Source organism: Chiloscyllium plagiosum, unplaced genomic scaffold (assembly GCF_037043375.1).
Source record: "Chiloscyllium plagiosum isolate Xiang-an unplaced genomic scaffold, Cpla_swu_hap1 HiC_scaffold_6, whole genome shotgun sequence".
NCBI classification, from domain to species: domain Eukaryota; kingdom Metazoa; phylum Chordata; class Chondrichthyes; order Orectolobiformes; family Hemiscylliidae; genus Chiloscyllium; species Chiloscyllium plagiosum.
In genome coordinates this window covers 89,760,981-89,787,594 of record NW_028270144.1, presented here as the reverse complement: position 1 = coordinate 89,787,594, position 26,614 = coordinate 89,760,981, and the positions used below count along the sequence as shown (strand labels likewise).

The 26,614-nt window shown below is 40.1% G+C and overlaps 1 protein-coding gene across 6 annotated transcripts in view; it reads right to left on the bottom strand.

Annotated features, from left to right (window-relative positions):
• Positions 1-26,614, bottom strand: part of cdk8 (cyclin dependent kinase 8) — a 148,810-nt gene that overhangs the window by 73,690 nt on the left and 48,506 nt on the right. For 4 of the 6 annotated variants that reach the window (XM_043691988.2, XM_043691989.2, XM_087988188.1 and 1 more), the window contains exon 2: positions 12,160-12,235. In XM_043691988.2, the coding sequence (XP_043547923.1) occupies positions 12,160-12,235 (76 nt within the window). Of the gene's footprint in view, positions 1-12,159; positions 12,236-16,027; positions 16,239-18,481; positions 18,849-26,614 lie in introns of those variants that run through there. The other 2 variants (XM_087988190.1, XM_087988191.1) reach the window with 2 other exon arrangements.

The window sequence follows — 26,614 nt, the reverse complement described above, 5'->3', positions numbered from 1 at the left end:
ATACTTTAAGAAATAAAGTTATTTTTTATTTCAAATAGTTCTTGGCCTCTCGAATTTTCACAGATTAATGCATGAAATAAACCTTTGCTGTGTTGCTGGCTTAAATTAAGCAGGAGGGTTTACCCAGTGTCATAAAGTGCACACTCAACTTATCCTTCCACCTTTAATGATTTATGCATTCATACACCCAGATGCCTCTGCCCTTACACCTCTTAAAAATTGTGCCTTTACCTTTTCTTGTCCGTGAAAAGGAATCATTTCACATTTTACTGCTTTGAACGGCTACTTGTTCATCCATTACACCAACTTGTCTCTGTCCTTTCCAAGTTCAAAAGTATCTTCCTCAGAGTTTAGAATGTTTACAAGTTTTATCTCATCTGCCAATATCAGTCTCCATCAGGTCACAACTTGAGGGAGAGTATTACATGTTGCTAAAATCAATATGGATTAAGAAAAATTTTAACCTGCCCCTTCATCAATTATTTACAAACCAGAGAAAGTAATCAGTTACTATTCCATCTCTAAATATCAGTATAAGAGTCAGGGAACATAGCATCTTTTCTTGATTCATTAACACTTTGGCTGATTTATAAACTAACCCAATAGCTTTTTGGCTGAATTAGTACTATTGAGTTTCATGAAGGTTGTCACTCCACGAGGCATGAAGTGTCTTCTCAGGCTACTTACTAGGCACTTCTCGGTAACTACCTACCCCACCTACATGCTCTTCGCATTGGATTCTAGCCTTATTTTGCCTCGAGCCCAGATTGGACTGGCAACTCTAGTGTTGTGGCATCTTTAAAAGGCATGGTGCATCTGGCCCAGCACTGCTATTCTGTAGTTGCCCTGCTTGGTTCTTGACATTTGATTGGAACATGGAAGAGAAGGGAAAATTGGCACTCCACTTTGCATAGGACCTGAAGGTCTTGCTTGGTGGATCATCCAATTCTCCTAGGATCAGTAGAGGATGCCAAGACACCAGAGTGGTCAGAGGTTGTCAGGACAAGAAAGATTGAAATAACTGTAGTGTTTCCCATTAGAACGCAGGTTATGGGTCAATGTGATCAAATTGTTTGAAATTATCACAAGTACACAATACAGATAAAAATCAGACTTATATCAGGAACTGCGAAATCTAAAAAGAGTTGACTCATGTGTATACAACACATAAATCTAAGTTGTTTTGATTAAATGGCAAAAGAAACTTATTTACTAAGAGTCATGAAGCTGTGAAGTTTACTTTCAAAGCTAGAAGTTAAGGCAAAAGCACAAAATTCAGGCATAGGTACATCATGCAGAAGCAGATAGAGGCCAGTTTGTATGATTATGACCACGACCTGCCAATTCAGGTTAACATCAAAACAGACCAAATGGAATAAATAACCCCATTCCACGCAATGATCTCGATGCGTTCAATATAGTATGGGGAACATATGACGATGCTGCCCCTTCAGCAAGGCTATTTTGTCCTTGGGTTTAGTTTTTTAAAAAAAGTGAGGGCGTAAAGGCAGAGGTGGCAAATTGGTCAGAGCATTCAGTAATGGAGTTGAGAGGTCACGTAGTTTGACAGGACATTAGTTAGGCCACTCTTGGAATATTCTGTGCAATTCTGGTCTCCCTCCTATAGGAAGGATATTCGGAAACTTGAAAGGATTCAGAAAAGATTTACAAAGATGTTGCCAGGGTTGGACGGTTTGAACTATAGGAAGAGGCTGAATAGGCTGGGCATGTTTTCCCCGGATTGTCGGAGGTTGAGATTTATAAAATCATGAGAGGCATGGATAAGGTGAATAGACAAGATCTTTTCCCTAGGATGGGGGAGTCTAGAACTCGAGGCACAGGTTTAAGATGAGAGGGGCAAGATTTAGAAGGGACCCAAGGTGAAAATCTTTTTTTTTACAGGGTGGTGTATGTATGGAATGAGCTGCCAGAAGGAGTGGTGGAAGCTGGTACAATTACAATATTTGATAAAGCACCTGGATAGTATATGAATAGGAAGGGTTTAGAGAGCCAGTGTTGGCATATGGGACTAGACTTATTTAGGATATCTGGTTGGCATTGATGAATTGGACCAAAGAGGATGTTTCCATGCTGTACATTTCCATAGCTCTAAGACTCTATAAATGTCTGGGAAAGAGTCTAGTTTAACAAGGGCAGAGGATGGCCAGTGCTCCTGGTTCAGGTTTTTTTCTAGTTTATTTTTAGCTGTAACAGTGAGAACTGCTGCAGTCCGGAGAAAGGTTCTAAGCTTCAGCAGATGATTCTTGACTGACTTCCTTCTCTGAAGTCTCTCCTACCTCTAAGAACCTTTGAATTTACCTTTGGACAAGGGGTGGTTTATGCGCTGTTACGGGAATTGGAACAGTTTCTTAGTTAAGTTGCTGTGTTGAGTTGATTGAGTTTTCAAATACTGACGTTATTCTAAATTCTGTTTCTTTTGTTCATGTTTCAACTGTAGTCTTTAAATAAACTCTGTTTTGCTTAAAGCTAAGTGGTTTGATCAGCTGCATCACTTCTGGAATATCCACTTCACATTTGCCTTTAAAACAAGAAAAAGTCAGGGTCTCAACTCCCTTCTTAAAACATTTTCAGGGGTTCTGGCCTAGCCAATAAACAAACGCTGTCCAAGCACTAGTCATACATTGACAACAGAGCACATGAGTTAGAAATTTGGAAAATTCTGTACAGGGAAGTTCAGTATATGACGGTTAAATACTTCAAGAAATGAATTAATCTCAAGAAATGGATTGTGTGTACAGCTACAATCCTTTTAAGTTTTCTACAGTTGTCTGCCTTTTCATTATTGAAAAGTTGGTTTCATGGATTTGATAAATCTGTGTATTGGGTACTCTTCTGCCAATATTGCAGGATCCTGAAGCATGATCAAAACAATAATATTTTGTAAACCCTTAAATTGCCAAATTTTGGCAAAAAACATTTATATTAATGATTTAGACCTCTGAATCAATAATACCAAGTTAACAGCAATAGTCGATTCTGAAGTTTTTCACAAGTTAGGAGACAACATTACTAAGTTTACAGCATGGATATGTAATTGGCAAATAAATTTGAACACAAATAATTGTGAAAAATTACATTTTGGTGAGAAACTAAAGTCACATACAGGTGTCATTATTAATCTTGAGATCTGGGAACAACTCCAGTGCAAACATCTGAGTACACTAATCTACTCACCGTGATTGCATCATCCTCATCACGAACTCAGAGCTTGTCTGACAGCACCTTGCAAACCCATGATATTTACCACCTCAAAGGTCAATTGCAGCAAACACATGAGAACACCACCACCTGCAAGTTCTCCTCCAAGCCACACATCATCCTAATTTGGAACCATATAGCCACTCTTTCACTGCCACTGGGCTAAAATCCTCTAAGTGCTTTCATAACAGCACTGTGGTTATACTTAGAAGTCATGGACTACAGCAATTCCAAGAAATAGCTCACCACTACATCAGCAGGATGCTTTGGGAAGGGAACCTTTGCTGACATAACGAACAACAGCACTCATCCCTCAAATATTAAAAATAAATTTGCACTAAGTACACTGGCTAGAAATATTATTCCTGAGTCAACTCCCTTGTTATTATCATCTAGGGCACAACATGTCTGAATAGTGAAGACACATATGGCTGGATTCGTAGGGAAAGGATACTCAATTCTCACAGCAGGCAGCTTCCCTTTGTCAGGCTACCGAACTCACTTCATTGTCACCATTGCCATTAAATGGCCCCTACCCTCTTTCCATCTATCCGTCCTGCAGCTCACATCTTTACATTTTCATGTTTTTTTTGCCCATGGTTCCTTCATTCCAAAATTGGAAGAGACACTTAAACTGGACCTGAGTTATGCACTTGACCTTGTCATCATGAGTACTATTTATACATGCATTTTATAGAACCAACGTATTTTTCCCCCAAGTAGAAAAAACAATGAACAGAGCTATATGTGATACACAACTTGGCCACAAAAAGAAATTCTGATCTGATCTGAATTCCATGCCTTTTGTCGGATTTTCAGCCACTTCCCTTTTCCTCTTGTTGTCCAGAAGCTGGATAAACAATTGATGGCACAACCAGAAGTCTCATGCATGGCAGCAGCAGGATCATTCAGAATAACTTCCTCTAAACCTCCAGCCACAGTTTTGTTTCCTCCCAAACACCCTTGATGCTCCAGATCTCTTTCCCGGGGTAGCAGCAGCAAAAGCAAGAGGATGAAAATCGACGCTTAGAGAAGCTGAAACAGAGCAATGGGGAGAAACAGAACTGATGATTGGAGAAGAAGCTACTTAAAGGATCAGTCTCTGTTCCTCCAATCAAGGTCTGCATTGATTCCCACTCTCAACAAGGAGCCCATGTCTGCAGTTCTTCAGCCATGGACCACAAAGGAGTGATAATCCAAAATAACACTGCATAGAATTAACCATTCTAGAATTTTATGCCCCATTATTGCCTTTTTGAAGGGCTACTTGTCACACTGAAGGAAGGTGAACTCTGTAGTTTGAAGCTTACTCACATAATACCCAAGAATAAAAAATATGCTGAACAAGATGGAGAGCAAAGCATCTATTAGCCCAAATCCAAAATTCACAAAAGTTACAATATTCATCGATAAGACGATAACACAATCAAGATTTTGAGACAAACATAGTTAGTCACAGAGTAGTATCTACAATTCATCACCATATTGATGAATTGGGTGGCACAGTGGTTCAGTGGTTAGCACAGCTGCCTCCCAATGCTAGGGAACCCGGAACAATTCAACCTTGAGCGGTTATCCATGTGGAGTTTGCATATTCTCCCTGTGTCTGCATGGATTTCCTCCGGGTGTTCCAGTTTACTCCCACAGTCCAAAGATGTGCATGTTAGGTAGATTGACCAAGCTAAATTACCCATAGTTTCCAGAGATGTGCAGACTAGGTGGATTAGCCATTGGAAATGCAAAGTTATAGGGATAAGGTAGAGAGATGAGTGTGGTTGGGAAGCTCTTTGGAGCAGCAGTGCAGACACGAAGGGCCAAACGGACTGCTTCCACACTGTAACAATGTCAGGATTCGCTATGATTTAAATAAGAGTAGAAAAGCAAAGGAGAGGGTGCAAGAATAATTCACAAGGAAGATACTGGCACTGTGAAATTAGAGAATGAGTGGTCATAGTTTTAGGATAAGAGGAAGCAGAATTAAAAGAGAGATGAGGAGAAACTACTTTGCTGAAATTTGTGCATCTGTGGAATTTACTAACTAAGACTGTGGTGAATAATAGAGTAAACTTGAGGAGGAGACAGACAAATTTATAATTAGCAGCAAGTTGAAGGTTTTTGGAGAGTGGACAGAAAAGCGGAATTAAAGCCAACATGAGCCATGCCCATACCAAATGGAGAAGGTTCAAGGGGCTGAATTATTTTCTTCTACTCCAAGTTTTTATGTTATATCCACCAAGAATGAGTAACAAGTCTTTTGGAGAATAAAAAGCAAGTTATTTGAAATTAGAGGTTTTGAAGCAGATGTTTCCACATATTGCAAAAAGTGAAACTCAAAACCACTACAAAATAAAATAGAAAATTCAAAATAAACTTAATTTCTAAGTGACTAGAGGAAATGTGAAACGTATTGTCATAGCCAAAAATTGAGGCAAATCACATAAATACATTTACAGGTAGTTCTAGGATAATCCAGCTGTTGGCAGCACGACTTGGCTATAATGTCACTGAAGAATTAGGGAACAGTATTTGTGATTTTCACAATTGAGCAATTGCAGCGGAAACTGGCTCGCGTGCTGCGTTCTGCGCATGCGCCCATGTCCACATCAAAATCTCCGCTCTGTTCTGAGCATGTGCCTATGTCCATACCGTTCTGTGCTCACGTCAGTGCTTGCGCCATGGCGTGCACGTGTGACATCGGTGCCGGTCTTTCTACTGTTTTGCACACACAACATCCAAGCCCAAGTCTCTGGGCTGTTCTGCATATGCGCAATGTCAGCACCAGTCTTTGAGCCATTCTGCGCATGTGCCAATGTCCACGTCAAATTCTCCGCACCATTCTCCACGCATGCACCGATGTCCATGCCATTCTGTGCTTATGCTGGTGTTTGCACCATGTCTTACATGTGCAACATTGGTGCCAGTCTTCATGCCGTTCTGCGCAAGCAACGTCCAAGCCTGAGTCTCTTGCCATTCTGTGCACGCGCGATGTCAGCACCGGTCTTTGTGCTGTTCTGTGCATACTTCGATGTCAGCTGCCAACGGAGAAGCTTTCTATGAGATGTACTATACAGACAGGCAGCTTGTTTACATTTTTAAAAATGTACTCTGTTAAATTTATTTTTGTTTCATTAATAAGTAGGATTTCAACCCTTATTCAGGCTGGGCGTTTGACTGTTGGGTGATTTTTGAGCGATCGTGAGTGGTTTTTTTTGCTGGCCTGTCCCTAACCTCACTTTTTCCATAGGCCCCATTACAGTATTTCTGTCAAGTGATGTTCTATTAAGCGAGGTTTCGCTAGAACACAACCACAGCATTATAGGAGAACTACCTGTGAAGGGAATCTAAATAAACATATGGAGGGTAAGGATATTGAAGGTTCTGGTGATGGGGAAGGTTCCAAGATGCTTAAGTTGGGCCAAAAAAACAGTTTGTGTGTTGGTATGTTCTGTAATATTACATTTCAATCACCCCAGGATTACCAAAATACTGCAAATTTTTGAAGGATTATGTATATTCAAAATCTGAATCCCATTCAGACCTTGACTACATGGCTCTGAGGTCAGAATAACAGACTATTATTTCTTCATCGGGCTTTACAACAGAGAGGCTAAGTGTCATTACATGATGCATGCTTGGATGCACAATCTCAAACCAGAAGTAACATGCAATTGCAGTATGTGGAAAACTGGGTATAAGAGTGAATAATGTAGCAAATGCTAGAAAATCAATAAGCAGAATCACAAAAGAAGGAAATATGGGTTTGTGGAAGGAAAAAAGTCAGGTTAATTTTTTTAAGCACAGATATTGACAAAGATTCTGCAATCAAGACATTATTCTGTTTCTGCCCCTGTCAAATATTGATGTGTTTTTGTATATTTGTAACATTTTCTACTTTTATGTACAAACTAGTGCATGGACTTCAAGTTTATCCAGCTCAACTGTCAAGTAACCTCTACTTTTACCTGACTTGCTTGCCTGTTTCTCCTTCAAATAAGCTTCTTTATTTTTTAACATAAGGTTTGGGCATCACTGGCAAAGGTGGCACATCTCCCTAATTGTCTTGAATTGCATGGCTCGTTTGGCACTCAGGACAGTGAGGAGTCAAGCACATTTCTGTGGATCTGGAGTTAGACGTAGGCTGGACCAGTTAAGGATGGCAGATTTCCTTTACAAAAGAACATTAGTGAACAATCAACAGAACTTACATGGTTACCATTAGATTAGTTTTTTTAAAATTTTCAGATTTTACTGAATTCAAATTTCACTATTTGCCATATTGGGATTTGAACCCACATCCTCTGAGCATTGATCTGGGACTCTCAATTACCAATTCAGTGACAATTATGCCAGCCCCTCCTCTTTTCATGAAATATATATTATTTGGCAATAACTGAGACACCACAGTTTCTACAAAGCAAGAGAGCTGGAAACCTGAAAGCCCCTCAACAAGAGCTAGTCTTGTAATAATCTAATACAGAGGTGAGGAATACGTATTAAGCCAACAGAAGCGAAAAAATAAAAACTACAAAGGTCTACAAAAACTACTTCTCCAATCTGGTTATTTGCACATTCATAAATGAGTATATTAGATAGCAGATTAAAATATTCTTAAAAGAATGAAACAATAATTTCTATATTTATATTCATAAGTGACATTTGTAAGTCCTATAGTCTCACATTTCATGGAAACACTGCAAATTCAACTGCAAATCTGCCCTTTACAACATGAAAAATGCACAATGACAATGGTTTGTAATCATAAGTCTGTTTTTTTTCTAGAATCCATCTACAAGATAATTGCCAATGATCTTTTCTATAAAGTTGTATGAACTGTCATGTAGTGCAGCAAATGAGAAAAGGTAATGGAACAGTTTTTTGATAACAGTGTTCTGATAAGAAATATTTACATTTGATCTGATACATGTGGCTTGGACAGGTAATGTTTATGTAAATTTGATTTATCTTGCCCTTCCACATAAATAATTCACCAAGAGTGCACAATTTTGACTGAAGAATTCTTTTTTTATTCAGTCATAGGATATGAGCATTGCTGGCTTGGCCAGCATTTTTATTCCCCAACCCTTGTTGCCCTTGAGGTGATGGTGGAAAGCTGCCATTTTGAACCGCTGCAGTCATTGTACTGTAGGTAGACTCAATGCCATAGGAGGAAATCCAACAGCACTGTGGGTCTAACTAAAGAACACTTGTTACGTGCTCTCTCTTCAGCTCACCAGTCCTTTTGCTATTGCTTCCTTCTCCAAAACCCTTGTTAGGAAGCGAGGCAGTAGGTGGGAGCATCAGGAAAGTAGGTGTCCAGTGAAAGGTAGCAAAGCAGCAGATTGTTTGCAAAAAAGGCCAAGTATGCTCAGGTACCATGCTAAAAACATGCTATTACCAACACGTTTTAAATCAAAGTTACCTGTACATGTGAAGCAAAGTAAAGAATTACAGGACAGGGCAGACAGAGGTTTGAAAAATATTTCAAAGGGCATATTCCATAATAAAGTCAAAATTCTGCTCAAAAGATCCACACAAGGTAACCTGTTTATGGCCCACCACAACTGAAAAACAAAATAATCGGTGTGTGTTTGTGACATCTACATTGTAATCTGGGATGAAGCTCCAAACTTTGTCGCTTTTTTTCTGGTCCACAGTATTTGAACACAGCGTTCAGCAGGGTTACATGCTACTGTTGAAAAATCTTTAATTTTTGTCATCTTGTTCAGCAGTAACTGACATTTCTTTCCAAACCAATGACCCCTACACCTGGAAGGAGAAGGACAGGAATATATGGGAACACCACTTGGTACTGTATTACCGTTCCTTCACTGTCATGGGTGAAAACCCCAGAATGCCCTTCTCAACAGCAGTATGGAAGCACGTACGCCCCAAGGAATGCAGTGGTTCAAGAGGTAATTCACTCCAAACCTCCCAAGGGGAAAACAGGAACGGGCAATATGCGCTGCTTAAGCCAACAAAGTTAACTTCTCGCAAACAAATTCAAAATTCCTGATCTGACCTCCTGATCATGAACAAGTCTTTGCTTTTTGTTCCAACCCACTGGGATAGGACACCTTGACACCTTAAAACTTTAAGTCATTAACTGCTGAAGTTTTTTTAAAAAAACAATGGTACACAGAGTACCCAGATTTACCAGACTTTCAGACAGAGGGTGACAGAAGGCGTGGATCAGTTTTCTGCATAAAACAAGATTTGTTTTGCTTTAAAATAAAAGTCATTTGACGATAGTTACAAACAAACAGATATAAACATTGGCATATAACACCATTAACTAGAACACTAATCCTCACAAAACACACCTACTCTCTCTCTCATGCACAAATAGGAAAAATAGATTACTGGAGGAAGTAGAAAAGATAGAAAGTCAGTTTCGTGCTCTTTGCTTCCCAGTTCCAATATTGGGAGGAGCCTAATTTGGCTAGCAAATCCTCTGTGTTCAGTTGTCTTTCTCAGTAAGTTTCAACTGGCTTTTAAGCAGTATGGGGCAAATGATCAACTTCTAGCATGTTTCTGATTTATCAATTCAAAAGTTACAACTGCAGAAAAGGTAACTGGCTTTCATCAAGTTTAAACTGAATTTTTTAAAAATTACAGAGAATAGACTCGGGAGAACAACAGCACATGATTTTTTCACTCTGTGAATCTACGTCACAGTCATCAAGAACTACAGCACAGGAAAGAAAGCCCAGAGTCAAAAACAACCGTCTAACTATTCTAATCACATTTCCAACACTTGGTCCACAGCCTTGTATGCCTTAGCATTGCATGTACATGAAAATACTTCTTAATAGGATATCAGGGTTCTGCCTTTACCATCTTGCAGGCAGCAAGTTACAGAGTCCCACTACCTTCTGGGTGAAAAAAGTATTTCTCATATCTCATCTAAATCTATCTTAAATCTAGTTTCCCTGATCATTGATCCCCCAGTCAATGGGAAAAGTTTCTGCCTGGCTACCCTAACCATGTCCCTCAATTTCATCGGGTCACTCATGTCCCCTCTTAATCTCCTCTTTTCTAAGGAAAAGAACTCCAGTCTGCCTAATGTCTCTTCATAACTAAAACTCTCCAGCCCAGTCTACATTGCTGAACGCTTTGAAATTTCATAAAGATTTACAAAAATGTTGCCAAGGTTGGAGGTTTTGAGCTATAGGAAGAGGCTGAATAGACTGGGGCTATTTTCCCAAGAGCATCAGAGGCTGAAGGGTGACCTCATAGAGATTTATAAAATCAGAGGGGCATTGATAGGGTAAATAGACCAAGTCTTTTCCCTGGGGTAGGGGAATCTAAAACTAGATGACATAGGTTTAAAGGTGAGAGGGGAAAGATTTAAAAGGGATCAAAGGGGCAACATTTTCACCCAGAGGGTGGTGCGTATATAGAATGAGCTGCCAGAGGAAATGGGGAGTCTGATACAATTACAGCATTTGTAAGGCATCTGGATGGGTACAGGAATAGGAAGGGATTAGAGGGATATGGGCCAAGTGCTGGCAAATGGGACTAGATTTATTTGGGATATCTGGTCAGCACGGGTGTGTTGGACTGAAGGGTTTGTTTCTGTGCTGTACATCTCTGACTCTGTAACATCCTGGTTAATCTCCTTTGCACCGTCTACAATATTATCACTTCCATCTGAAAATATGGGTTGCACAACTGCACACAATATTCTATCTATGGCCTAACCAACATTTTCTACAGTTCCAGCATCACTACCCTGCTCTTAAAGTCTATGCCTTGACCAATAAAGGCAAGTTACTTAAAAGCCTTCTTAACGAATGTATCTACTGGTTACATTATCTTATGACACTGAAGTACATGCACACCAAGGTCCATCTGATCCTCATGCTTTCCAGGGTCCTACCAATTCATCATGTTCTCCCTCCCTATGTTTCTGTAATTTGTTTCCAGTTCCAACCTGCTCAGTTAGCTGAGAACTAATCAGCTTCAATTACAAACAAATCAATTCCTGATGGTCTGTGCATTGAAGGACCCATTGCTATAATTAAAAGTTCACAATCAAATTCCTTGCTGTGAAATTACACAGCACTCCTGGTAAACCCTTGTTTTTACAAACAGTTCTCTCTCATGGCTGTCCACAGTATTAAAGGCAAATATAAAACAGCACGGTTCTTAATTTTGAAATTTGTATTCTGTACATCTATCTAATCCTCTCAGACCAAAGTTGCATCAATACAATAGTGTACTTGCACTGCAGCAAACCTTCCCTCATTTTATCCCCATAATCAAATAGACACTTGATAGGCCAAGTAGCCTCTTTCTGTGCTGTTATGATCAATGAGAAAGGAAGAATTGCTTATCAAAGACATTTTAGAAAATGATTTTTAGAAAATGATTTTCAGAAAATGGGCTAGAGGTAAAGTAACTTTCTCATTCCACAGTGTTGGGTAAGTTGCATATCCATTTTCGTTGTGAAGTCATTGAATGCCTCCAACTTCCCTCACATGCATACAAATTATATACAAGGATTAATCCTTCTTCCAAGAATCTTTGTCCTTGGGTGGCATTTGCTGAAATAAACAGCACAGTTTTAAACAAACTGCACACTTTTTTTTGTCATTATTGCAATGAGATCCACCTAACACAGTAAAAGTACATAAGACCTCAATGCACATTTTCAGGAGAAGAACCCACACTGTCAATGAAGAAATTTGCAATCAGTACATTTAGATGTCACCTTTTTAAAAGAGGATGGGCAATTACTTTGTTTGCATTCAGAATTTGTTTTTGGCAGGACACAATCTTGTGTCAGGTCCCATTTCAAATTGACTAATTATTTTGATTAATTTCCAAGAGCCAACAAAAGCTTTATTAAATTTGTCACAAATTGTTTACTCAAGAAAAAGTAAAAATTTTCTTTTGTTTGAGCTTTCTATTTGAAACAAAAATAATGGTATTACTTACTGCTATTTCTCTGCAAGCAGACATAGAAATTCCAGTACCCTCTATTTGTTTTAAAGCGTAGTCTTTGTCATCTTTCCTATACAAAACAAATATAAAAATAAAAACAATTTATTGCAGAAGAGAGCTTATAGTTCACAAAGACTCTCACAAAAATAGTGCACTTGCTAAATGTTTATTTTGTTATTAGAAAGTTATGATGTTGTACAGAGCAAATGCTTTATGAAAGTAACTAAAACTGAAGTTTACTTTTGAACCACACTTACAGCTGTTAATTTCTGAATTTGAGCTTCACGCCTAACCATTAGGCTGACAGAAGCATTTTGCAAATGGAAAACTCTTCAACTTACATGGCAAACAGCATTTAGCTGACTTTATTTACTAAACTACAGAAAATTGTGCAGGATAGAACCCCAGGCACAAAACGTCATCAGATTCCATGTCTTGATCACTTGTGTTCATATTTTAACCAAACATTTTAAGAGAATCACAGAATTCCTACAATGTGGAAAGATGCCATTCTGCCCATGCACCAACCCTCTAAAGAGCATCTCACCCGGACTGCGGTCTTATCCCCGTAACCAGCACCTAATCCACCTAACCTGCACATCCCTGGACACTACGGGACAATTTAGCATGGTGAATCCACTTAACCTGTGGATCTAGCACATCCTTGGACTGTTGGTGGAAACCCACACAGACATAGGGAGAACATGCAAACTCCACACAAATAGTCGCTCAGGGCTGGAATCGAACCTAGGTCCCTGGCACTGTGAAGCAGTACTGCTAACCACAGAACTACCATGCTGCCCTTTAGTCTTCACCATGAAGCATGCAAAACAAAATTCCAGTTATATCTGTAAATTAGGAAGAGAAAGGATAGAGAAACTAGTCATTCCTCCATATCTGCGAGGGTTCTGTTTCTGAGAACTCCCATGAATGATGAAATTCCTGAGTACAGAGCTCATTTGAAAGGTTAAAAATAGTTAAAATTGTGGATATGCAAGTTTTGCTCAGAGACATTGAATTTTGCTGTTCCTTTTTTTTAGTGCAGAAGGGAGGTGATATTAAGCAAACTCCAGGAGAGCTAAGGATGACAAGTCCCCAGGTCCACATGGACTTTGTGCTAGGTTCCTAGAAGAGGTGGATAATGTGGCAATAGCATTGGTGGCAATTTTACAAAATTCTCTAAATTCCAGAAAGTCTCCATCAGAAGATTAAGAAAAGTCAGCATGATTTTGTGTAAGGGAAATATGTTGAACTAGACTTCTTTGAAGGAGTAGATAAAGAGGAGCCTGTAAACCTGTTGTACTTGGATTTTAAGACAACATTTGATAAGGTGCCACATAAAAGTTTATTGCAGAACATAAAACTCATGATGTTGAGGAGTAATGTATGAGCATAGATAAAAGGCTAGCTGACTAACATAAAATAAAGCATGTATGAATGGGTCTCTAATTGGCAGAATGTAACTGGTAAGATCCCATGGGGGTCTGTGATGCGACCTCAGCATTTTATAACTTACCTCAATCAATCAGTTAGATTACAGAAACAGAGGCCTGGTCATGAAATTCACAGACAACAAAGAGAGTAGTATTATATTTTGCAGACAAGAGGAGTTTTCAGACAAACATTAGATATTAGAAAGAGAGCAAAAATCTGGTAAATGAAGATTTAACATAGGAAAATATGAAGTTCACTTTGGCATGAAGAATGTAAAAGCAGATTTTGCACGTTCTACTTGTATCTGTATGCATTTCTACTGGGTGCGCTGGTTTCCTCCCACATTCCAAACATGTGCAAGTTAGGTGGATTGGCCATTCTAAATAGGTAAATGCAGATTTATGGAGGTATTTTGGGGGTGCTGGGTTTGGGTGAGATGCTCTTTGGAGGGTCAGTATAGGGATTCTGTGATGCTAGAGTATTACCTAAATGGGAAACTACTGCAGAATTAAGAGATGCACGAGTCACAAACCTGGCATGCAGGTATAGCAAGTGACAAAGAAGGCAAATGGAAAATTATTATAAATGCAAGAATTGAATCTAAAAGTATATTATGCTTTAGTTCTACATACAGGGTATTAGCAAGGCCACATTTTGGCTACTGCATTTAGTTTAGGTCCCATTATTTATAGTAGGGTATAAATACTTTGGTGATTTACTAGATACCTGGAGCGAGTGAGCTGTCTTATGAGGATATGTTGGACAGGTAGACTTGTTTCTACTGGAGATTAGAAGAGTAGTAGGTGACTTGTTTCAAGTATACACGATCCTCAATGATCTTGAAAGATTGATGTGGAAAAGACTTCCTCGTGGGTGAGTCCAGAACTAGGAGGTACTGTTTAAAAATTGCGTTGCTCTTTGGGACAGAGAAAAGAAGAAATCTTGTTTCTCAGAGTTGAGAGACTGGAAAACACTCTGCTTTAGGTGGCAGAGTCATGCAATATTTTTAAGACACAGGTAGACCAATTCTTAGGCAAAGGAATCAAAATATTATATTTAAGGGGTAGATGAGAATGTTGAAGTCAAAGCACAAAAAAGATCAGCCATGATTTTGTGAAAGGTGGAGCAGGCTTCAGGGTTTGAATCTGCTCCCCCTTTTTCTGCTTCTATTTGTATGTTCAAACTTTCTTCAATGTTTAAGATGGAGCAAATGACTGATATGACGGAGTAATTCAAAGTAACATTGAAACAGTTGTACTGGGACTACAGACATGGGAAAATTCAAGATAATCCAGAATTTTATCTGATTCACATAACCAAGGAAAGCTCTGGAGTCACACAACACCACCACTCCACCAAAAACGGAGGAAAATCTTACTTCTTCAAAGTTAAAAATCACACAAGACCAGGTTATAGTCTAACAGGTTTAACTGAAAGCACTAGCTTTTGGAGCGCTGCTCCTTCATCAGGTGGTTGTGGAGCAGCGCTCCAAAAGCTAGTGCTTCCAACTAAATGTGCAATTTTTAACTTTATACAGCCTAGTCCAACACCGGCATCTCCAAATCATTACTTCTTCAAACTCACCAAAATTAAATTTTAAAATTTCATGCAGTTAACACTGATCTCTGTACTGCTTAATTGTTACAGGGAAGATTGTTTTTCTAATTGAAATTTCAGAGTATATTTCCTTTATTTAGAAGCCCACACCACAACCAAACAGCTTACACAACAACCACACCACTATTAACCAGTCAAATGTGTTTAGTGCTGATACAAGAAAGCAAATCTTCATGCCACAATTTCTTTCTACATTTGTGCTAGGAATGACATAATATGGATGGGATGGAAAGATTTAAATATAAAAGAGACATGGATGTTTGGAACCTGAACTGCTTCCTACTAACGTGGGCAATGGAAAAATTCACAGTTTGGTTGGGTTTTTGACAATGCGGTATTCCACTAATTCTATCCTGAACTGCATTGCAAAATATTTAACAGTAATTGTATTAAATTGAACACTAAGAATTAAACTGAAAGCTGTTATGACTAAAACAAGAAGTTAAATTTATACTAGGTAAAATGATGGATTTATCAAGTATGTTAATTGTTCAAATGTGCGAATGAGTTATCTTTGTGTACATTTACAGTATTTTTGCAGAAGAACTTCAATACCATCTTATTTCGTCATTCCTTCCCCATCCTATTTAGTGCATTTCCTCGTATCAACAAAATTTTTTACAAATTAGAAATTAACAAAGGGGAAATTATCAGCTCGCAAGTAAAACAGTGTCAAACAAGATGAATAATCCTCTTCCAAATTAATTATTTCTGTAATCTGTATAATTAGTCAGCTACAAATACAGTACTTAAAAAGATATTTGCATTAAGTAACAATAAATAGGAAAAAAAGGTCAAACTCAGAGCTTACCCATTCTATGACTGCAGCAAAAATGCTCGTGTTAGCCACCGAGAAACTATGGCCATTATATAAAATATTTGCTGCAAACTTAAATAGTTCCTTTACAAAACCAACAATTAGCAGAATCCAAAGCAATTATTCAAACATTTAAATGATAAAACCAATATGTAACTTTCAAAATATGGATGACAAATTTTCCAGGCCTCTCTGAACACAGGATTAGTCCCACGGGGCTAAAGAATTGCAAATGTGACACCACTGTTTGAGAAAGGGACAAAGAAAAACTCCAGAAACTACAGACTTATCAGCTTCATATCAATAGCGGGAGAACTGACAGAGGTCATAATGCAGAATAAGGTAAATACAGTATAACCTCGATTATTTGAATGAGACGGGCAGGGAGTATTTTGTTTATATAAATGCTCATTCAGATAACTGATCTGATCGTAAACCAGCAGTAATTTGAGTGCCAGTTATCGAACGTGCTTCAGTTATCCGGCAATGCATACTATAATGATGTTTAACTGATAACTCAGTGCTGAGTTGCCTAATGCCATTTTTCCAGGACCTTGAGACTTTGTTCAGATAATCCAAAATTTGGATAATTGACGTCCGGATAATTGAGATTGTACTCTATACACTTAGAGAAAAATAAGTTAATACTAGACAGTCACCATGGCTTTGTCAAGGACAAGTCATGTTTGACAAATTTAATTGAACTATTTGATGAGGTGACACAAGCAGTCAATGACAGTAGTGCTGTGGATGTTGTATATTTGGACTTCCAGGAAGCATCTGAAACAATGCCTTGTAACAGGATGGTTAGCAAATTACAAATGTCTGGTATTGATGGGTCCTTGGCAAAACATGAATTAGAAGTTAGCTAAAAGACAGAAAACAGAGGATAGGTAGATGGCAATTTCTAACGTTAAAGAGAGTTAAAAATGGTGTTCTCCAGAGTCAGTGTTGGAACTCTTACTTTTTCGGATTTATATAAACAATTTGGCGATGGGTGTTAAAGGCAAAATCTGTAAATTTGCAGATGATACTAAATTAGACAGAATAGTGAAATGTTAGATGATACTGAGTAATTTCAGAGGGACAATGACAAGTTGGCTAAATGGGCAGGTGAAGTTCAATACAGAGAAATGTGAGGTAATGCACTTTGGTAGAAGAAAATGAGAGACAATACAGACTGAAATGGTACAATTTTGATGGGTGTACATGAGCAAAGGTGACGTCCTGCTCTCTCTCCCCCCCAATCGAAGAGAAATGCTCAGAGACACAGTATAGGTTTACCTCCATCTTTATTCCAAGCCTTGGAGGGAGAGAGAACCATTGTCCCTGTGCACAGAGACATGAGTTCATGGTCTTCTCTGGAAGAGCAGTTTCTCAATGAACTATATAGTCATTTTACAGGGAGGAACATCCAGATAAGGCAACTACATATTGTAACGGTCACCCAATCAATCGGCAAGAGTCAATAGTAAAGATTAAGCTATCTGCTATTACACAATGAATAACTGGCTTCACATAATGAATATTTCTCACTTGGTTAACTGACGTTACATACTGAATGCTACCTCATCTTGTTAAATGACTCGACATAATGACTGCTTTTCCACCTTGTTAACCCATGACCCTTGCCTGCAGCACCCCATTGTTAACTAAGTGCTTATCTGATCTGAGTCATGCTCAGCTGAACCACATTTCATAAACTCAGAATTAATTCTTTCGCTGTCTGCTTATACATTATATACATTCTCATTCCCTCCTTTTATCATTTCATGATAACCACCAAGATAGCACTACCAGCTTTCATAAGACTCTGACAGCCAATATTTAAGAAGTAATTGACACACAGCATAAAATGATTATAGCAACAAAAAAAAACTAGTCCGTTACAGTAATTGGAGTTTGAAGAATCCCTGGATGCTGCCTGACCTGCTGTGCTGTTCCAGCAATAAAGTTTCAAGTTTGAAGAATCCTCCCATGTGGAAAAAAAATCACCAGTAAAGTTCTTAAATCCACAATCCTTAGTGACCACTCCATCCCCTGCAAGTCGAGCTGAAACGAGCCAGTTCTCCAGGCATCTCCTTCAGTAAAGACCAACCTGAAAACAAAATCCAGTCTGTCCTTGCACACCACTCCACAGAGAAATCTGAATTCTTGGATCAGGGCAGTTAAATGCTACACAAAACTGACGAGACTTCCATCCTTCCAGAGATGCTTCAGATGGAGGACACCAGCACATCTGAGTGAGCAGAGCAGCAGCTGTAACTGCAGGCTAGGTGACTGCAGCATCCCTTGCTGCTTCTGCTCTGCTGTTAAATGTAACACATGCCAACTGCTGTTGCGATGTTAGCTTGATCAGTGAACCTTCATATCGCTTAAATGACCGAAAGACAAGGTAAAACTCAAGTGGTTTAACGTCCGTCAGAAGATCACTGACAGAAAACGTACCGACATCCTCTTTACTGTTGTTAACGTTTCACTTTTCATGCTCATGACTGGGGCACTGATTGAATCCGTTGGATCAGGTTGAGGAGGGATGGGCGGTGGTTCAAAGGCGTGTTTAACCTGTGAATGGAGAAACTCTAGAGACGACGTTAGCTGCTGAAAGTATCTTTGCATTTCCTCTCTCATTCCTTCCTTACCAAGGGGGTTATTAGTTTGAAGACAGTCACATATTTAACTACACTAAATCATGCCTCCCTATTTCAACATTCTCCGTCATCTTGAAGTCTGTTACTCTGGTCACTATTTATGACATTATCAAGTTTTATACAATCCATAAACTTCTAAATTGTTGTTTATAATTGACTGAATTGTTTGGGCAGGATGATCAATGGCCCTAAAATTCAAACCCTCTGGAGACCCCATTCAGGTTATTCAAGATTTATTTTCCTTTAACAAATTGATACTTGGCTAATGTGAAAGCTGTCAGGAACAGTATTTCAAAAGTCTGAAACAGCAAGAAAACAACAAAATGCTTCCTGTGCTTTAGCAATTGAACAGGCAGTTTCAGATCAGATTTAAATCTCAAATATTCATGGGAAACAAATGCTGAATATTTTTACAATATTTTCTCCAAATGAAATTTCCCAAATAAACAAAGTCAGAATTATGGTGGCAATTTTGGTAGAAATCAACATTCTTTGATAAAAATCACACAACACCAGGTTATAGTCCAACAGGTTTAGTTGGAAGCACACTAGCTTTCGGAGTGACGCTCCTTCATCAGGTGATTGTCACAATCACCAGAAGAAGGAGCGTCGCTCCGAAAGCTAGTGTGCTTCCAACTAAACCTGTTGGACTATAACCTGGTGTTGTGTGATTTTTAACTTTGTACACCCTAGTCCAACACCGGCATCTCCAAATCATAACATTCTTTTGAAGGGGGCTAATGAAGTCTTAATAATAATTAACAGAATTTAAACAGCTAAGCCTCAATTTCAAATATTCTCTAGAAAATCTTAAAACATCAAACTAAAAATGCACTCTTCTTTTTGTGAACACTCTGCATTAAAAACACAGCAAAGATCTTATAATACAATACTCTAGTTAAAGCATGACCACTGACCAACTGTTCCTTTTTAAACAGGCATTGTAGAATTTCAAACACATCAGAGGCTCAAGGCACTCAACCAATTTGTTTTAAGATTACATATTTGATAATTTTAAAAAGGGGATCATGTTGTACAATATCAAGGTAAAAACAAAATCTTCCCCACTACACACTCACAAAACACACTGAATTGAGATCCTGATTCAAATAGTTACTTAAAATACTGGTTCAGAAAATCCTTTTAACAAACCAAACTTTTTAAACATTAAACACTTTCAACATGGCACAATCTACATGAAAACTTTCTTTATTTCAACCCAAGTATTAGTACAACCTTTATTTCAGCGTTTTCGTTTTATTTGCATCCTCTCACTGGAACTACACTTCTAAAAAGAGAAAGCCTCGCAGCGGACTACATGGCACTGCAATCCAAGCCACTTTCTTCCCCCAGAACAAAGACACAGAGCCTCAAATTTAACCCCTTTCTCACTTTACTCTTCACAAGGGCTCGAATTCCACTTAAACACAGAGAGCTCGAACCTTGCTTAAACGTAGAAAACTCGAATCCCCATGAAACATAGAGAGCTTGAACCCCACTTAAACACAGAGCTCGAAGTTCAGCACAGTGCAGGGGACTCCGACCTCAACACAAACCCACCCTAGTACTACACAATGGTCTCAAACTTCAACCAAAACCACGCCAGGGGTCTTTAACCCCAGTACTGCGCAGAGGACTCTAATCTCAATCACAACCCCTCCCCGCAATGCCGCACAGAGGACTCTAACCTCAACCAAACCCACCCCAGGGGACTCGAACCCCAGTACTACATAGAGAACTCAAACCTCAACCACACACCCCCACCCCAGGGAACTCAAACCTCAGTACCATGCAAAGGACTCTAACCTCAATCACACACCCACACCCCAGGGGGTCGAACCTCAGTACCGTGCAGAGGACTCTAACCTCAATCTCACATTCCACCCCGCAATGCAGTGCAGAGAACTCGAACCTCAGCCTGCCAGCACGCTTGCGAAACTGTGTCTCTCGATTGAACTAATTAATGTTCGAGGAATCCATAGAATAGACAACGATCGAACGATGGGACCATCTCCGGCACCCAGGAATATCGAGAGGGACCAAGGTTTAAAATCTTACCTTGTGGGCCTGTTATCTGGACACCGATGTTCCAGGCAGCCGCTGACATCGTCCAATTGTAACTAGCCGTTTGGATCCTGCCGTTGACACCAATGTTGTCATCCCGCTCCCCCCCCCGCCCCCACAGTCGAAGCAAAATGCTCAGAGACACAGTATAGTTTCACCTCCTTCATCTTTATTCCGGGCCCTGGAGAGAAAGAGAGAGAGAACGATTGCCCATGTGCACAGAGACATGAGCTCACGGTCTTCTCTGGACGAGCAGTTTCTCAGTGAACTACATAGTCATTTTACAGGAAGGAACATCCAGATAAGGCAACATACATACTGATTGGGTGATCGTTACAATCAACAAGTGTCAATATTAAAGATTAAGCTACCTGCTGTTACACAATGACGAACTGGCTTCACATAATGAATACTTTTCACCTTGTTAACTGATGTTACATACTGAATGCTACCTCACCTTGTTAAATGGCTCCACATAATGAATGCTTTTCCACCTTGTTAACCCATGACCCATAACCCATGCAGCACCCCACTGTTAACTGTAAGTTCTTTTCTGACCTGAGTCATGTTCAGCTGAACCTCTTGTTTCACAAAACTCAGAATTAACGCTTTCCCTGCCTGCTTATACCCTGTACACATTCTCAGAGGGACTGCAAGGTTCACATGCATGATTCTCTGAAGGTGGCCAAGCTTATAAATTTATGAAACTTTATATCTTTATTTTTCTACTTAGTATTAAGAAGGACTATAATAGTTAACTTTTATTTTGTTTCTTTATGTTTCTACTTTGTACCCAAGATTGTGTATCGAAAATGTTGCCAGAAATGGCAACAGTGTACACTTTTCACTCTAGTGTGCAGATGCTGGAGATGAGGGTGCAGATGCTGGAGATGAGGGTCGAGAGTGTGGTGCTGGAAGAGCACAGCAGGTTAGACAGCATCCAAAGAGCAGGAAAATCGATGAAAATTTAATCTTTATATTTTGCTTTCAAAATGCAACTTTTTCTTAAACTGAAATTACTCACAGGATATCTACATTTAAAGATGTTAATTATTAAGTTTCCATTTTCAAACAGCAACAGAGAGACAGGCGGCGTTTACAAGTTGTCAGCTTTCAAAATTGAATTTTTGTGAATGAACCCAAATTGGTATGACAACAGACACTGTTTGTCTCCCTCCCCCCTCTGCCTCACTGGTGTCAGTAATAATTCTGTTAACAAAACACATACAATAATCAGATCTCTCATTGCTTCAAAATTCTGCATTTTTTTAATAAACCTTGGAAATTAAATAAGCTGATCAAAGACTGTACCTTTGTTTCATTAGCCAACTGAAATTTACAAAGCAAATTTGTAACAAACGTGCTCTTTCTTCTCAACATACAAAAGCACGGACACATAAGGCCTTTCCTGTAAAGGAAAGGAAATCAGATTAAAATTGAACTATTCAGGCTCGGTCTAATGTTCAAAATATTTCAGAACTCTACTGGAAATTTGAAGAATCTCCACAAAGGACAGTTGATACGGAGCAGTCCAACTACTTGACATGTTCCTCAGCCACAAGGCCAAACCCATCCTTTGCAGTATTGGGGACACGTGGAAACTCAGTACGTAGTGACACTGTGTTTGCATACCAAGTGTCTATGCACAGCTTGATGTGGCAGCCAAAGGTGGCCATCAGGATGGAGGGCAGTGTTGGGTACCTCCTTGCCCCTTTATCCAGAGTTTTGTCCAAGGGATCCCGGCGGACACGATGCATCTTAGACCTCTATATGATGGGAAAGATGGTTTGGGTGACTGCAAAGGCACAGGTTTGGGGAATTGGCTAGACCTACACAACATACAACAACAAAGAGAATACCTCATGCCTGATGAACAGGTTTTTACCCACAATGTAGAAGGAGCCATATTCCCAAAAACCTAGTTTCTACCTCACCTTGGTGATGCACTCCTACCAAGATTTTGCACACATCCCATCCTTCCAATCCATATTCCCAGGACTTTCAGGTAACCTGTCCTGACAGTGAAGGGAATAAAGGATCGGCCAATCCAGTTCGCAAAGAACATGACTTTGCTCTTGCCTTGATTTACCTCTGCTCCCAACGCCAGTTCGAACTAGTCGCAGATGCTCATGAGTCTGCTTAATAACAGTCCATTCGAGCTAAAGATGGTGATGTCATCCATGTACAGGGAGGGTTTGACCTGCATTTCTCCACTGCCTGGAGTGGTCACCCCTCTCAGGCTCACATTGTTCCTGAGAGACACAGCAAAAGCCTCTATGTAACACACAAACAAGGTGGGCAGCCCCACCTGTCTCCAGATCTGATCATGAAGCTTTCTGATTCCCATCCATTGATTGAGGTTTGGAAACTAGCGAAATCTATGTTGATGCCATGTGGATGGAGGATCCCAAGGCGGAAGATGAGGTTCTTCTTCCAGTCATTGGTTGGATTGGATTTGACAGTGGAGGCAGCCCAGGACTTACATGTCCTTAGTGGAATGGGAGGGGGAATTGAAGTGAAGTGTTCTTTGAGGAACGCAGATAGGTGTAGGTGGCGCAAATGGTGCAGGATACTAACGGTGCATCTGGATGTTGGAGGGATGGAAGGATCAGGCGGGTTCTATCCTTGGTGCGGCTGGAGGAGTGGGTTTCCAAGACTGCAATTTCTCCTCCCACATGATCAACAACGCCCTCCAGCACATCTCCTACACTTCCACCCTTGAACCTAATCCCTCCAAGTAGAACAAGGATTGTCCCCACCTCCTGCCCTCCCATTTCACCCCACGAATATTCAAATACAGCGCAATATCCTCTGCCATCTCCACCACCTGCAATCAGACCCCACCTTCAGAGACATATTGCCATCCCCACCCCATCTACCTTCTGCACAGACCATTCCCTCCGTGACTCCTTTGTTAGGTCCATGCCCCCCACCAACCCACCATCCACACCCAGTACCTTCCCTTGCTATCACAAGAGCTGTAAAATCTGCATCCACACCTCTCCCCGACTTCCGTCCAAGTCCTCAAAGAATATTTTCACATCCGGTAGAGATTTTCCTGCACATCCATCCATCTCATCTACTGCGTCCGTTGCTCTCGAGGGGGTCTCATCTACATTGGGGAGACAGGAGGCCAACTTGCAGAGCATTTCAGGGAACATCTCTGGGAAACACACATCTAACAATCCCAAGACCCTGTGGCCAAACACCTGAACTCCCCCTCCCACTCTACCAAGGACATGCAAGTCCGAGGCCAACTCCACCGCCAAATCAAAGCCACCCAACAACTGAAGGAAGAACACATCATCTTCCGTCTTGGAACCCTCCAACCACATGGCATCAACATTGACTTCACTAGTTTCCAAAGTCTTCCCTCCCCACCACCTCATCCCAGATCCAACCCTCAAACTCGGCACTGCCCTCTTGACCTGTCCAGCTTCCTTCCCACTAGCCTATCACCCCAACCAACCCCCCACCTGTATCCACCTATTGCCTTCCCAGCTACCTTCTCCCGCAGCCCCACCCACACTCTCCTATTTACCTCTCTTCTTCATTTCCACCCTACATTCCTGATAAAGGGCTTATGCCAGAAACGTTGACTCTCCTGCTCCTCGGATGCTGCCTAACCTGCTGTGCTTTTCCAGTACCACACTTTTCAACTCTAATCTCCAGCATCTGCAGTCCTCACTTTCTCTCTATTGATGTTGCTGTAGAGCAGTCAGATCCAATTGCCAAAGCCCATTTTGGAGAGCACATCCCACATGTGTGGTATGCTTTCAAAGGCCTTCTCCTGATCCAGGCTGATGAGGCAGGCATCCACCCCTCTGTCCTACACATTGGTGATCATATCCCTGAGGAGCGTGGTGCTCTCAGAGATTGTCCTGCCCGGTACAGCACAGGTTTGGTCAGAGTGAACCACCAATCCAAGTGCAGACGTGATCTGTTGGCTGGATTTTGTAGTCTGCATTCAGCAGTGAAATTGGTCGCCAATTTCTAATTTCCTTCAAAGTTTGAGAGAAGATTTGTAGCTTGGGTGCTCGTTGTTGTGGTTCTGTTCGCCGAGCTGGGAATTTGTGTTGCAGACGTTTCGTCCCCTGTCTAGGTGACATCCTCAGTGCTTGGGAGCCTCCTGTGAAGCGCTTCTGTGATCTTTCCTCCAGCATTTATAGTGGTTTGAATCTGCCGCTTCCGGTTGTCAGTTCCAGCTGTCCATTGCAGTGGTTGGTATATTGGGTCCAGATCGATGTGCTTATTGATTGAATCTGTGGATGAGTGCCATGCCTCTAGGAATTCCCTGGCTGTTCTCTGGAACTGACAACCGGAAGCGGCAGATTCAAACCACTACAAGTGCCAGAGGAAAGATCACAGAAGCGCTTCACAGGAGGCTCCCAAGCACTGAGGATGTCACCTAGACAGGGGACGAAACGTCTGCAACACAAATTCCCAGCTCTGCGAACAGAATCTAATTTCCTTCCTCTCCCCCTTGTGCTGGTCGACGAAGGTGATGCTCATTTCCAAACTGCCTCATTTTTGGCTGAGGTCTATTGACTCCTCAATACCTTTACCTTTAATTTTCCCTGCCAATACCATGGATGATTAACACATCTTCAATACTGCAATTAGTGACGCCATTATAGGTTAAGAAGTACCTTACTTGTACAAGTACTTGAACTACAGATATATTTAATGCTGAAATGTATCAAACAAAAGGCTTGTTAATTTAAAGAGCCTTCTAGATTTACTCTACACTTAACTTTAAAACTAGCAAATGAAAAATGCTCATATGTGGAAATGCAAGCTCCCATAAAACTAGTGAATGTCAATTTGTTGGCAGGAGAGCAGAAAACAACAACAGAAAAAGCAGATTGCAGTGTTAATTTAAAGGTACCAACTATGTTCATAATTTGATGACATCTTAGATTTTCTCTCCTGTTTCAACGTATTAAGTAACTGGCACCCACCTCTGGCAATTTATTAATTTGGATCCACTTGATCCATTTGATCTGTGGTGTGCCCTTTAATCTGTTATTTACATCTGCTGAACTACTTTTCAATTCGTTACTGTTCCCAAATGATTTGTTTCTGCATCAATCTTTTGATTTGTAGATACACCTTCTAGTCCACATATTGTTAATTTACTGTTCCCCACAGCCATTTAAGTTATTGCTACATAAATGAATTAATAACCTGTTTTCCATTGCTCTTTCACTTAAATTCACAGAACAACTGTACTAGTTAATTATGTAACTCAAAGCTCTGCTCTAACATACATTATTATAAGCTTGAAAATTTTCACAAGTGTGGTTTCTTTGCTTCTTCTTTCAGTCAAGATTACCTAAAACACTCAAAAATGTACTCCAATTGAAACAATGCTGAATAAAAACAATTTTGTCTCAGCTTTTCATCTTGCAATTCCTCCAGGCAATTTAGAATAATACCATTTCAAGGGGAAAAGCACTTATACTGTGAGAGGAAAGTGATGACTTATTGGTAGATGGACTCTGATTAGTAGAGGCATTGCTAACAAGAATGAACCAATTAATGATGAGTGACATTTTGAACTAGTCAGGTTGACTCCAGATGGTCAAGGCATTGCCCTCAGAAATGAACCAGTGAATGTATGTCATCTATTGATTTGATCTGTAACAGGTGCAGAATATGAACATATTCACATGTTCTGCAAAGAACAGGGCCCTGTGTATTAATGTAAGGCATCCAGTACACCCAAGTGCACCACACTCAATTCCTGTCCTACCAAATGATAATCTAACTGAATTGCTTTGGTTTTGGAGACTTCAAAATTGTAGTTATAGTCATTTCTGTTGTGGATGACCATTAACAAAACAAAATCAATGACTCTATAAAA